Raw genomic sequence first — 13,695 nt, 5'->3', positions numbered from 1 at the left:
ATTTTAAATGATGATGATGCTTCACACTGTAAACAGAGCATTAGGTTGTTGATTACTGAGTAATGATACAATTGAAGAATAAAGCCAGTTTGATTTTTTTGCTCAGAAATGATGGTGGAGGTTTCATTTCTTTTTTCTCTGCACTTGTTCTAAGCAACAACAACAAAAAGACAAATAATCTCAAGCAGTCAGATGAATTTGTTGGAGTGAAAAGCCCAATGTTTCTCTGAAGTGTTAAAGAGTGGAAGTATAAAGTCAGCCTATAAATTAAAAAAAATAAAAATCAAGTACACGTTCATAAAGCAGGTAGACATTACTAAATATTCTGGTTTGAGTAATATTTATATTACGTTTTTAATTACATTGTTAAAATATAGTATATTTTTATTAATATAATGCACATTGTTTTAGCTAAACATTTTCTTAATACTGATAAAATCTTGGGCGAAGAACAGGATCTTTTGGTGTTTTTTATGTCATATCATCACCAGATGAGGTAAAAACCTTTATTTTGAAGTTATTGTCCACCACTTCCAAGACAAAGCACTGGGAATGTGGGAGAAGGCACCACAGTTGTTTAAAGTCGGGGTTTATGAGTCAGACAACACAGCAGCCCCTTACCTTTTACATGGTAACCAGCCCTTCCTGTTTGTATTTCACAATATTATGACTATAATTTGTAGGATGTCTAAAATGTTGTCAATGGATGAAAGTGAAATAACATTGATTCTTCTTGTCTGTTAATACGTTAGTTCCTGCTCTGTAGCTGAAGAAGTTGACATGTAGAAGTACCTGAAGGCAGCATACAGTATGTTAAATACGCAGCCTATGAGTTACTGTTTAGCCACTATTAGAGCAATACTACTACTACTACTTATAATAATAAGTACAAGACACAAAACAAATAAAATCATTATTTTATTCCCCAAACCAAGCATTTGCAATTATCTCCTGTGATTGCGAGTTGACAATTCCTCTACTCTTGCTTTTTTAATACAAAGTGATACAATTATTCTTCAACCTCTGCATTAAAACAGAACAAACACCAAAACTACTCCTTTTATTTTTCATGGTGAGGTTTTTTTTGTTGCATTAAATCAGGGAACTGAGAGCATCATTAAAGCACAGCTCGTCATCACATTCAACTTCCTCCAGTGTCCTGTAACACGCTTTTTGAAACAAGTAAGGTAATTATTTGTAAGGCTTGGGGCCTCTCAGCAGATCACTTGAGGTGAGGTGGGTTGAGGAACGTTCGTACCGCCGCGGGCTCCCCAGCAGGGACTCCATGGGGCTGGGAGGTCTGCGAATGGGGGCCCGGTCTCCGATACTCACTGAGGTGCCATGTACAGCTGGGACAGCTGGGACAGCTGGGACAGCTGAGACCGCGGAAGGATCCAGTTTTAAGACAGGTTTGGAGGGGAGCGACACATAGGAGACGACACCTGGAGAGACGACACCTGAAGAGACGACACCTGGAGAGACGACACCTGGAGAGACACCGGGCTTGGAGCTGCTGCCGCTGCTGCCACTGGGGGCAGACAATTCGCCACAACCTGAAGCCGAATATTCCACTTTTGGTTCGCTGCTTTGCTCGCCGTTAGGACTGTCCTGTAATGACATCGACACCACCACACAAAGGGGTACTGTGAATGGGAGGCTGGACAGTCTGTGAGGAAATATTCTGTCAGTTTCCTTAGTTTGAGGGAAGATCCGTTTAACCCGACAATTCATTAAAACCATGATAGTTTTCACAGAATCTATATCATGAAAAAACTTACAGTCTTCTTCTTCTTCTTGTCAGTTTCACTTCCTGATGAACCCGAACTCTGCAAACAGGAAGCAGGTAAAAAAATGTCACCTTCGCTGGGGATATAATATAATTCTCTGATGATATTCTCATTTAACTAATTTGAGTAATTTACCTTTTTCTTCTCCTTTTTCTTGTCCTTCTTGTCCTTTTTGTTTTCCTTGTCACTGTCACTGGAACTATCAGATGAACTAGATGAACTGGAGTCCTGCTCAGATTTAAAGGATGTCAATCACCTTTTTTTAAGGACAAAGTGCACAAACACTTTTAAACCACATAGTAAATTACCTTCTTCTTGTCCTTCTTCTTTTTCTTCTTCTTGTCTTTTTTCTTCTTCTTTTTCTTCTTGTCATCATCACTACTAGAAGAATCTGAGTCCTTGGACATAAATAATAACTGTGTTACTGTTTGCCTATTTTCAGAAGAAATGCCCCATTTTAATATGCACAGGAAACACCCCTTTACTTTTAATAGTCCCAAAAAGTACGCATGCACATTGCTTTACCTTTTTCTTGTCTTTCTTTTTCTTCTTCTTCTTCTTATCCTTTTTCTTCTTCATCTTTTTCTTCTTATCATCATCGCTAGAGGAGTCGCAAGAAGAAGAATCCTAGAAAGAGAATACAAAATATTTTTAATACAAATTATGTTTCATTTGAACCATAGAACCACACAGTGATGAGTTATCATATTATTACTTTAATACTCGCATTGAACATGCTATGAGTCTATCTCTCCATCCATCTATCTATCCATTCATCCATCCCTCCATCCATCCATCCATCTCAAGGAGTTCATATCACTGAAATATTAAAACACATTTAATCAACTGAAAACCTGGGATGGAAAACAAAAGATGAGGTGTTCTCACCTTCTTTTTCGTCTTCTTGTCCTTCTTCTTTTTCTTATCTTTCTTTTTCTACGATAAAACAAAAAGATGTTGAATTGTGCAGGTGCTCCACCTCTTCACTGTGTGGAGTGTACTGTGTTGTACATGTGTGTCACCTCACCTTGTCATCATCACTATCAGAGGAAGAGGAGGATGAGGAGGAAGAGGAGCTGTCATCAGAACAGCTGGACTTCTACAAGTATTTGTTCATGGATGAAATTTAACAAGTAACAGTAAGAGAACAGAGGTAAATAAACCATTATTACAACAAAACACATTACAAGTAATCCATTATGTTTACCTTCTTCTTCTTTTTCTTTTTCTTCTTGTCATCTTCACTGTCAGAGGAAGAGGAAGAGCTGGAATCCTGAAAAACAAAAGCAACAATAATGATGTAATACAATACAAAACAACCAATCAAAAACAACACAAGTACAAAAACTGTAAAACACAATAATATTAAAAACCTTATCCTTCTTCTTCTTCGTCCTCTTCTTCTTCTTCTTCTTCTTCTTCTTTTTCTTTTCATCTTCGCTATCAGAGCAAGAGGAGGAGCTGGAATCCTGTAAAACAAAAGCACTGAAAATGATTTATCATGAACAATACACACAATATATAAAAAGCATAAGGACACAAACTTTAATAGACGCAAAGGTTGTGAAGACACAAACCTTATCCTTCTTCTTCTTTGTCTTCTTCTTCTTCTTTTTCTTCTTCTTCTTTTCATCTTCGCTATCAGAGGAAGAGGAGGAAGAGGAAGAGCTGGAATCCTGTAAAACAAAAGCAGCAAAAATAATTTAATATCAATATAATACACAACTGAATCAGCCCAGAAAAAGCACAACAAAAGAATTTAAATACAGAAGTGTTGTGAAGACACAAACCTTATCCTTCTTCTTCTTTGGCTTCTTCTTCTTCTTCTTTTTCTTCTTCTTCTTTTCATCTTCACTATCAGAACACGAGGAGGAAGAGGAAGAGCTGGAATCCTGTAAAACAAAAGCAGCAAGAACAATATAATATGAATTTAATTCACAACTGAATCAGCCCAGAAAAAGCACAAAAACAAAAGAATGAATATAGAGAAGTGTTGTGAAGACTGAAGACACAAACCTTATCCTTCTTTGGCTTCTTCTTCTTCTTCTTTTTCTTCTTCTTCTTTTCATCTTCACTATCAGAACACGAGGAGGAAGAGGAAGAGCTGGAATCCTGTAAAACAAAAGCAGCAAGAACAATATAATATGAATTTAATTCACAACTGAATCAGCCCAGAAAAAGCACAAAGACAAAAGAATGAATATAGAGAAGTGTTGTGAAGACTGAAGACACAAACCTTATCCTTCTTCTTCTTCTTTTTCTTCTTCTTCTTTTCATCTTCGCTGTCAGACGAATCCTGTAAAAAAAGCACAGATAGTGACTTAATATCAATACAATACACAACAAAACCACACATAAACTGTACAAGTAAAATAAATGTTTTATGAAGAAACTAACCTTGTCCTTCTTCTTCTCCTTCTTCTTTTTCTTCTTCTTTTCATCCTCGCTATCAGAGGAAGAGGAACAGCTGGAATCCTGAAACATAAAATCATAGATAATGATTAAATACTATTACAATACACACCTGAAACCACACAAAGAGTACAACAAATGTAATACACGTGTCGTGAAGAAACAAACCTTCTCCTTCTTCTTCTTCTTCTTCTTCTTCTTTTTCTTCTGATCATCTTCACTGTCTGAAGAGGAGCTATCAGATGAAGAGGAGCTGGAAGAGTCCTGTGAATCATATTGAAACGATCACATTTCCACTTCCAAATAGTTTTCTTTTTGTGTCATGAGTCAAGTTTAAACAAAAAAAAAGGCATAATGTGATATACAGCCCAATCCATGGGAGGTGAAAAAACACTATCAGCAGATATATACAGATATATACAGCACTTTCATGGCTCTCTATACCTTTTCCTTCTTCTTCTTCTTCTTCTTATCCTTTTTATCATCGTCACTGTCTGAACATGAACCAGACTCCTGTACAAACAGAAAATGATTATCATTTTTTAAATCACTGTGGATTTTGATCTTTACACTATAACATAACAGTATTATGTTGTAAATATTGCATTAGTACGCACTGGTGATAACATACTATAGCTATTGCAATGCCCATTAAAGGGCATTAAAGGGAGACTAATTCATACTCTTTAATGCAGCATGCACATAGCACAATTACCTTCTCCTTCTTCTTCTTCAGCTTCTTCTTCTTCTTCTTCTCCTGCTCATTGTCGCCCTCTCCCTCATCATCACTCAGGTGGCCTTCCTCAATAGCATCTTGGAATGCCTCTGTCCCCCCTGCTGGACAGGGAACATCATTACAACCAAAACAAAAACACTTTCACTGACCCTGACTTTGCGTTTGATTTGTTTAATTTGAGTACGAGCACACGTACCAGCCGATGCAGCGCACAGCTTGTCTTTGCCTGCTGCTTTAAGCTCTTTGGCGTTTGCCTGTCAGGACAAAAGAGAACAATAACTTTGTATGTGTTTGTACGTATACAGGAGTATGTGCGGCATGCAAACAGTTTCTGCGAGTATTTCACCTTCTCGGCACCTCCATCTGTCTTTTTATCTCCGTCAGTACTTGGTCCTGCAGTCTCATTTTCTGCAGAAAGGGACAAATTCCAACACTGATGCGTCAACACAACAAACAGTGACGATTGTTGCTGTGATTTCCAGGCATTGGAAATAAGGTAAACGCTCACCAGCTGCTGAGAGAGCGACAACACTGCTGAGCTCATTCTGCTCTTCATCCTGTGAATTCACACAGACACAATCAAGCTTAGGCTGATGATATGTACTATACCTCATTTCTTCCTACAAGTCTACACACTCACACACACACACACACACACACTCACTCACTCACTCACTCACTCACTCACTCACTCACTCACTCACTCACTCACTCACTCACTCACTCACTCACTCTCACACACACACACACACACACGCATACTAGATATACAAACACATAAGAACACACCCTTGTTGACAAATAATGATAAATCAGTGTCCACACCAACTTGTGCCTGCAGCAGTGAGGAATTTGAATAAATATGAGGTGTCAAGACAGTGTGTTAGAACTATGTAACGTAACATGCCGTTCTCCTGCAGGCCCTGACAGGCACACAAGCTTCTACGTTTTTTTCTCAGGAGGTATGTGCAGTGTTGAGGAGTTAGGTTTTCGCTCGCTGCTACAAAGTGAAGACTTCAAAGTGAACACGTCATGCTTAGAGAAATGAAGAGTTTAACGCAGATCCTGCCTGATAACACCTGAGCCTTCTTTATGCAGAAATCACAACAAGCTAAATTGTGACCTGACCTGAAAACCTACATTTAAAAGGCATTGATTTTTTTAAATACAAGAAATTAACATATATTTAACCTTCTTCTTATCCTTCTTCTTCTTCTTCTTTTTCTTCTTCTTATCTCCATCACTGTCAGATGATGAGGATGAGGATGAGGATGAAGATGAGGAGCTTGAATCCTGTGTAAATAAAACAATACAAAAATTCAGTTTACTATTCAGAGTACAGCAAGACTAGCGCTTTATTCTGCAACACAAATCACACATTATAAATAATCATAAATAAGTTATTGGCAAGAAAGTACAAACTATATGTGACTTATAATTCATTACAAATATAAATATATTACTATATCTTTCTGTGGAATCCTCCCAGTCTTCAGTTACATTGTAAATTACAGAATCCCTTACCAATATAGGTTGAAGGCTGAAATGACAAAACAGACACTTTCCTTTACCTTTTTCTTATCTTTCTTCTTCTTCTTCTTCTTGTCCTTTTTCTTTTTCTTCTTGTCGTCTTCGCTGTCAGAAGAAGATGATGACGAGGAGGAGCTATCTGATGAAGAGTCCTGTAAAATGAAGGAGAAGAAATTAAATAATGGATTTATTAATATTAACATTATTTGTTCTTATACAGAAACAGGAACAGAGAATTGTTATATTGGTTAACTCATATTCATTATATTTACCTTCTTCTTTTTCTTTTTCTTCTTCTTCTTTTCATCCTCACTGTCAGATGATGAACTGTCAGATGAAGAGGAGGATGATGATTCCTGCGACAGAGGAAGCACAGCAGAGACATGAAGTAATATAAAGAAGTGTCAATTATATATGAATGTTTCATTGTTTTCATTACATATTATTCATTAAATCATTTTTTCGTAAAATGATTCATTATGATTGTGTTACTATACCTTCTTTTTCTTCTTCTTCTTATCCTTCTTCTTGTCTTTCTTTTTCTTGTCCTTCTTCTTCTTCTTCTTCTTTTTGTCTTTCTTCTTGTCATCGTTGTCATCTGATGAGTCCAAATCCTGAAAAAACAAACAAAGAAAAAAAATGATTTAATGACAAATGTAACATCAGCATGTTAAAAATGGAGAATCGCTTGTTTCCTCTCTCACCAGGCTGTTCTTCAGACCCTCTCCACACACCAGCTCTGTCTGGTCATCAGGACCTGGAAATATTTAAACAGTTACAATTTAAAGCTTTTCTTTAATAAATGAAAATCGGGTATTCACACATCGTTAGTTGAGAAAAATCTCTCGAACTAAATGTTTGATTTAGAACACACACATATGTGGACAATCATGAAGTTCTAAACATAGTTTAATGTAATTCTGTTTATTTCTTCACAAAAGCAGCCATTTGTGTAAAAAACTAAGTTTTAAAGTGACTGAAAGAAAATCTAAATGTGTAAGTTTGAATACGTTCATGAGCTGCTGAGAACGCAGAACTTGAAAGACGTCTATGAACCGTACAGGTGATAATGATGGAGATTGATGAGCAGCTGAGCTGACTGTCACCACATACCTGCACCGACTTAGAAGACACTTCAGTTACTGGAGCATCTGGACTAACTGGAAGTATCAGAAGCCCCTCAGCAAAAAATACCACCTACATGCTCAAGCTGCAGCTCAAGCTTACCTCCACTGTAAGAAGAAAGTATATACGCATATATCACCTCTTCATCGCTCTGACTCCACTTTAACCGGCTTTATTTAGTCATGTTTATATGTTTATCAGCCCAATGAGAAAGAGGACATTTTTGTTTTTGAGTAAAACAACAGCAGACGAGATTTAATAAAATGATCCACTTGTTATTTCTAAATAACCTTAGAACGTTTTTTTGTTGGAAGACAGGAATACATGCAAGTGGTATTTCTTTGGGCGGGACGACTTTATGCATTACCTACTTTTGTAATTGCAGTTTTAAACTGTGTAAACTGATTACACAGCAGAATTATGTATGCAATATGCATAAAATCCATTCCTTATATCATTATAATTACACAGAATCGTTGTACATAAGTAATTACCTTGTATGTATAGGCCTGCCTCCAAACACATTCATTCATTTTTCATCAAATAAATCACACCACAAACATCGCTCGACAACTGCAAATGAGATATACTGTGTTTCTCTTACCACACTGAGATATGATGACACTGTCCCAGACATACTCTTTCTTCTTATCCTTTTTCTTCTTCGTGTCCTTTTTCTTCTTCTTCTTCTTGTCATCCTGCAAGGGAAAGTTGATTTGTTCATGACATTAGTTAAAAAAAAAATATATCTTTTGTAAATATGTGCATGAAATTCATTTGCAAAATGAGTGTTCCATTTATTTTATACAGTGTAAATAAAGAAAAAGGATTGGATCAGGCTTGGGTGTTTCCTACAAGATATAGATAAAGAGTTTTTGTCACTAGGGTCAGATAAGAAACGCCCGCACCTACTAGGATGGTGCAGCCAAAACCAACACAAGAGAAATGATACGCACAGACTTTACATATGACACATACAATATTACAAACTGGATACATGAGTATACAGCACAATAACTGTGTAATTATTCTTTCAACATGGACTCACAACCACATGTTTAAGATTTCTTGGGTGTTCCCAATCAAAATAACTGCACAGATCACATGTTTTTTTCATTGCTGTGACATTCTGTGGTAGAGGGTGTTTCTAACTTCATCTCTGGGTGTGTCACTCTCAGTGTTGTGCAAGTTCACGCCTCTCATGAACTAGTTCAAAGTTCAGTTCATACAAGTAAACATGAATAGTTCACGTTCATAGTTCACCATTTAAATTCTGAACTAGTTCATAGTTCAGTTCATTTCATAGTTTTAAGGTGGAAAGTGAGAATGAAAGACTTAACTTGTTTTTTAAAGAAAACTTTATCCATCACTACCCCTTGCCTTAAACTGTACTTCATATGTATCAATTCCTAAAAGAAAAGTTTTTTTTAATTTGTTTTAATTATTGCTAATTTTGCCTGTTTATTTATTCATACCCTGCACGAGTTTGTCTACCTGTTGCTGGGAAATCATACCCTTGAAGGCTGCAGACAATGTGGTTTGGGTCATTTGGGGCTGTTGGCAGGGGGTCTTGGTCTTTTTTTGACTTTCAATTACTTGGAGATAACTTTTTAGGCTAGCTGGATTGCACAGAAAGGTGAGATTTTTACTGTCGGAATCTTTATCAGACAGTGTGTAAAAATCCCGCAAATAATAATAAGGTGCATCGGATGTAGTCGCTGAGTCTGCGTCTCTGCTTTCACTTGCCATTTTTATATGAGACCGAGAGCTGTTGTCTTGGAATACATTGCTTGTTTGGACTACATGTGTGTACAATGAATCATGGGTAACGTAGTGCGAAGTCGAGTTAGTCGCGGACATTGTACGGGCACTGAGCAACGACATGGTGCAAGCATTTCAATTTAGACAGCGTCTCTCCTCAGGAGAAGGAAAACATTCCGTAACGTTTCAGCTAGACCTCAGATAATATGAACGTGTTCACCGTTCAAATTCATTATTTGTCATTAAGTTGCGTTCAGTTCATCATTCTCATAAAAATGAACGTGTTCAATGAACGCGTTCTTTTGAACTCGTTCATGCACAACACTGGTCACTCTCCTGTCAGATACCGCCTGCTATCAGATCCAGGGCATTGGAGCCTACACCTAAAGTGAGTCAAATGTATTCTAGTGAGAACTGGTCGGCCCTAAGTGAACAGATGGGGTGGTAACTACATTTTTTGAATAATTTCACAAAGGTTATCTTGACCTTTGTTTCTCTCTTTTGTGTTGAGAACTTGTCGCTTTCTTTTCCTGGCTCTCCTGATTTCCCAACCACACCCTCAGAAAACACCCCAGACATCATGCCATCGCGTGACTGCAGTCACATGAAGCAGAAATGTTACCAAACCACATGAAAAAAAGGTGAAATGCTTTTTTCCTTTTTTTCCTTTCAGTTATTACAAATCTGAAACTGTTGTCAAAGCAGGTCTGGGGATGATTCATGTTCTTATCCCACATCTTTCGGAACAAAATGACATTTTTATTTATTGATACATACAGTCAGATTGAGAGCCATTCTACCCTAAGTATTCTCGTATTGTCAGCTCTGACAAACTCACATATCCTCACCTAAGGCGGTGACATAGTTAGAAGGGACAATCAGTCCCCTGTAAGCTGATGTGAAAGTGTCTGTGCTTGTGGCACATGACTTAATTTAGCAGTGCCTCAGGAAAGAAAGAGCTCTAAATCTCAGGGATTAACAAAAAAAAACAAACTGCACTGTGGAAGCATCAGATCAACAGATTCTTTGACTCAACTGAAAGACTCCCAAGAGCGGAGCATCGAGCGACAGCTCCTCTCATAATGATCGACGCAAACAGCAAGTCTCAGGGAAGCTATGTGCTATTGGAAGGAATGGGGCGACTGTGACATGTTGTTGCAAGACAGGAGATGTGAGGAGGCAATATTCCTCTACAGCACACTGCCGCGGGGTTCCTTGTTCAGCACCTACGTCATAACCACAACTTACCTCACTGTCACTGTCTGAGGAGCTACTCAAAGAAGAGGAAGAGGAGGAAGATGAGGAGGAGGAGGAGGATGAAGAAGATGAGGAGGAGCTGGAACCCTGTGCAGAAAGAAAGGGAAATTATTGCTCAACCTGTTGTACACAGGTTTAATAATACACACCTGTGTTGGTGAAAGTGCAAAATGAGAATCTAAATGAATGAGTCACTGGAGAAACACTGGAGTGAGGCTTTATCAGCGACACTTAGAGGCAGCGCTGTAGCTGGCAGCAGAAGGGAAGGGCTCTTCAGACACTTGGCAACACACAAAGGGACTACACAAGCAGCCATTTTCCAAAACACACCCACACACACACACACACACATATTCCAGCTATGATATACACCAAGATAATGCTGCAAAGTGACAGTTGACATGAATTATAAACCAATTTATTTCTTCTGTTATTCTCTGCTGTTTGACTGGCTGTTGCTAGGCGCAGCCCACACTGCACAGCCGCCCTCCGGCAGATGTCAGGATTATGCAAACTCAGGATTTCTGCAGCCTCACCTGAGCAGATTCCACTCACCCTCCAGTAGCCACAAGATCTCCTGACTGTTGTCAAGTGATGGGATTTCATCTCATCATTTGACACTTTTCAAGAACTGACTTGGTAACAATATAGAACATTTCATAGTGAATATTGCTTGGTTAGCGGTGAAGATAAGTTTCTTCAGACACGTACTTTCTTCTTCTTCTTCTTTAGCGTCTTCTTCTTTTTATCTTTCTTGCCAAGACCCTCATCCTCGTCGGAGGACAGTGAGCTGTCAAATGAGAACAGCTCCTGGTGGCAAACAAAAAGAGAAAGAGCAGAGATTATTTCATGCATCCCAGATGTGATGCAGGTAATTATATTTGTAGTAGCCTCTGCATTGCTACACCAGACAAAGCATGAAGATGTTCTACAGTTTATTGTTATTGGTTTTTTTGGGAGGTTTTTCCAAAGGCTATCCACTTAGAGAGTTGACTGGTACAGTGGCCCAACAATTCATCTGATGCACAGTCAAATTCTAGGAATATAACTTCATGCAATATCATGCAGCTGCAGCAAAGAAGGGAGAGATTGAGCAAGGTCTAAACTGAGCTTCTTAACAGTACAGGTGTGGCCCTAGAGGTTAAGAAGGGGGGGCCGCCTTCCTGAAACGAGGGAGGAAGGAGGATTGGTCATGAAGTTATAACTAATGTATACCAGAATATTTGATGGTAAAATACAATGGATCGCTGCACTTCAATGGTTGCTCCTGCTCACCTGTCCATCTCTTGCTCGTGACGGGTGTCTAGGTTGAATCTTCTCTTGCAGACCTGCAGGCTCTGCCTCCTCGGCGAGGGGCAGCAAACCACCGGGCAGACAGACAGCTGCCGGCTGCTCGACACCTGCAGCGGCTGCTCCACCTGGAGCTGAACAGCAGTGTGACAGGAACAGAGATGTTTTGCAGACAGACACCAGTTACTCAGAATAATTTGAATGAGCTGCCAGTGTCTACAAACGTTATCAGCTGTTGTAGCAACCAAGTTTTCTATCCTGGTTGTATAAAAAGAACTAAGGGACTGCACTTCCCTGTTGCTTCACTTCCCTAAACAGACAAGTTAAGTCATATCAAATCTAAAACAAATAAAAGCTGCCAAATAATTAAGGGATTTCTGCAGATTGACTTTTTGCTGACCTTTGCCATAAATCCACTTGAAATACCAAAATATTAAAACAGTTGAGAAGTGCTACACCCCTTAACAATACAGGGAAAGGAGAAAGCATCTGTGTTATGTGCTACGTTATGTGTGTGACTACATTAGTGTTAGGAATAACTCCATAAAACAGTAATATAGACAGTACTTTCAGTAATGATTGTCATCTGCTGATTAAAGCTAAAAAATGTCATGGAACAAACACTGATCAAGCTCTAAACTAAGTCAAGTTAAAAACAAATCCTAGTTTAAAAGAGAACACACCTTTGGGGAGAATGGACTCCATCCAGGTCCAGGTCTCTCAGTCCAGGGGCCCAGGTCTCCTCTGACAGACCTACCTGGGCAATTCGGTGACAAGGTGAGGTGCTGGACTTTTTTATGGGTGGGGACAACAGGAAAGTGTTAAGGACACCAAAGTCAGACACTTCCCTTCACGAATTTCAAAATAAATTCCACTTTGAAAGAAAGTACCTGACTTTAGGACAACTGCACCTACTATAAACCTACTGTGCCTAATCTAGCTGTGAATGATAAATGGGTTTTTTTTATATGTGAGAGACAGCAGCTAACACAGTGTTTGTTTTTATTTCAGACTGGTCCATAAAGTGTTTTATTTTGAAAGCAGTAGTGTCTCGTTGCTGTGAGGGTGTCTGACAGGTGAGGCCTCTGAAGCCAGAATGGCTGGTTTACCTGTGTCAACAGGTAGTGCCTGTTTCACTGGGTGGGAGCTACAATGTCTGCATGAGTGGAAAGCAACGTGGTAAAGTTGTGTCATGTTTAAACACAGTTTAAACAGTTTCACACCAGTAGATGAAATTTAATGATCAAATTATAATCCATGATACACAATATAAATGATAAACCTGTTTCCTCTCAACTCAGGAGGAGGGTTTGTTAATTTGGTCTCCAGTTACTAATTACCACTACTTCCTCTGCCCATATATTTATATTTTCACACACATCTGTCTGTAGTTGTACATAAAACATACTGCTTTTTGCTATTTAGTATACTATGGTAAACTTATATTATTTTTGTATACAACACCTGCCTATATACTTATGACAGTCTATTTTTGCATGTATGGAAATGTCGATCTCAGTATCTCCTTGTTCTAATGCACAAATACAGTTTATCCTGTACCACTACGCTCTATGCAAACAATATGTCCATAGTGAAAGGTGTATTTTATGTACAGTACTTCTATTAAATGTTTGTCTTTATCCTACTGCCCTTTTTATTCTCGTCTACCTCACTCTGACTTGTGTCAGCAAATCAATACACTTTGATCTGATCTGATCTAATGAGGTGAATGAACCGATAGAAATCATGTAATGCTGCTGTGTCGCCCCCCAGAGGACGTACAGAGGGTTGACCACA

The 13,695-nt window shown here is 38.5% G+C and overlaps 1 protein-coding gene across 1 annotated transcript; it reads right to left on the bottom strand.

Annotated features, from left to right (window-relative positions):
- Positions 1-1,063: 1,063 nt before the first annotated feature.
- On the bottom strand, positions 1,064-12,714 carry LOC117773150 (cylicin-2-like). Its single transcript, XM_034604853.1, has 27 exons — positions 12,582-12,714; positions 11,884-12,032; positions 11,320-11,418; positions 10,600-10,695; positions 8,195-8,288; positions 7,170-7,222; positions 6,963-7,079; positions 6,738-6,821; positions 6,507-6,617; positions 6,127-6,228; positions 5,444-5,492; positions 5,282-5,343; positions 5,132-5,189; positions 4,915-5,033; positions 4,644-4,712; positions 4,368-4,463; positions 4,185-4,196; positions 3,804-3,899; positions 3,326-3,330; positions 2,995-3,052; positions 2,815-2,886; positions 2,313-2,414; positions 2,096-2,185; positions 1,923-2,015; positions 1,779-1,826; positions 1,488-1,608; positions 1,064-1,442 (listed from the first exon to the last, which is right to left on the bottom strand). The coding sequence occupies exons 1-27, from the start codon at positions 12,601-12,603 to the stop codon at positions 1,192-1,194; spliced, it is 2,328 nt and encodes a 775-aa protein (XP_034460744.1). The 5' UTR covers positions 12,604-12,714; the 3' UTR covers positions 1,064-1,191.
- Between the last annotated feature and the right edge of the window lie 981 nt (positions 12,715-13,695).

Source organism: Hippoglossus hippoglossus, chromosome 13 (assembly GCF_009819705.1).
Source record: "Hippoglossus hippoglossus isolate fHipHip1 chromosome 13, fHipHip1.pri, whole genome shotgun sequence".
In the NCBI taxonomy this organism is placed as follows: Eukaryota; Metazoa; Chordata; class Actinopteri; order Pleuronectiformes; family Pleuronectidae; genus Hippoglossus; species Hippoglossus hippoglossus.
This window is presented reverse-complemented; position numbering and strand designations above follow the sequence as displayed.

Coding starts and splice junctions, on each gene's coding strand:
- LOC117773150 (XM_034604853.1), bottom strand. CDS start 12,603: ATGGAGTCCATTCTCCCCAAAG. Junction 2,887..2,994: donor AAAAGAAAAAGAAGAAGAAG/GTAAACATAATG, acceptor AAATACTTGTAG/AAGTCCAGCTGTTCTGATGA. Junction 1,609..1,778: donor ACAAGAAGAAGAAGAAGACT/GTAAGTTTTTTC, acceptor ATGTCATTACAG/GACAGTCCTAACGGCGAGCA.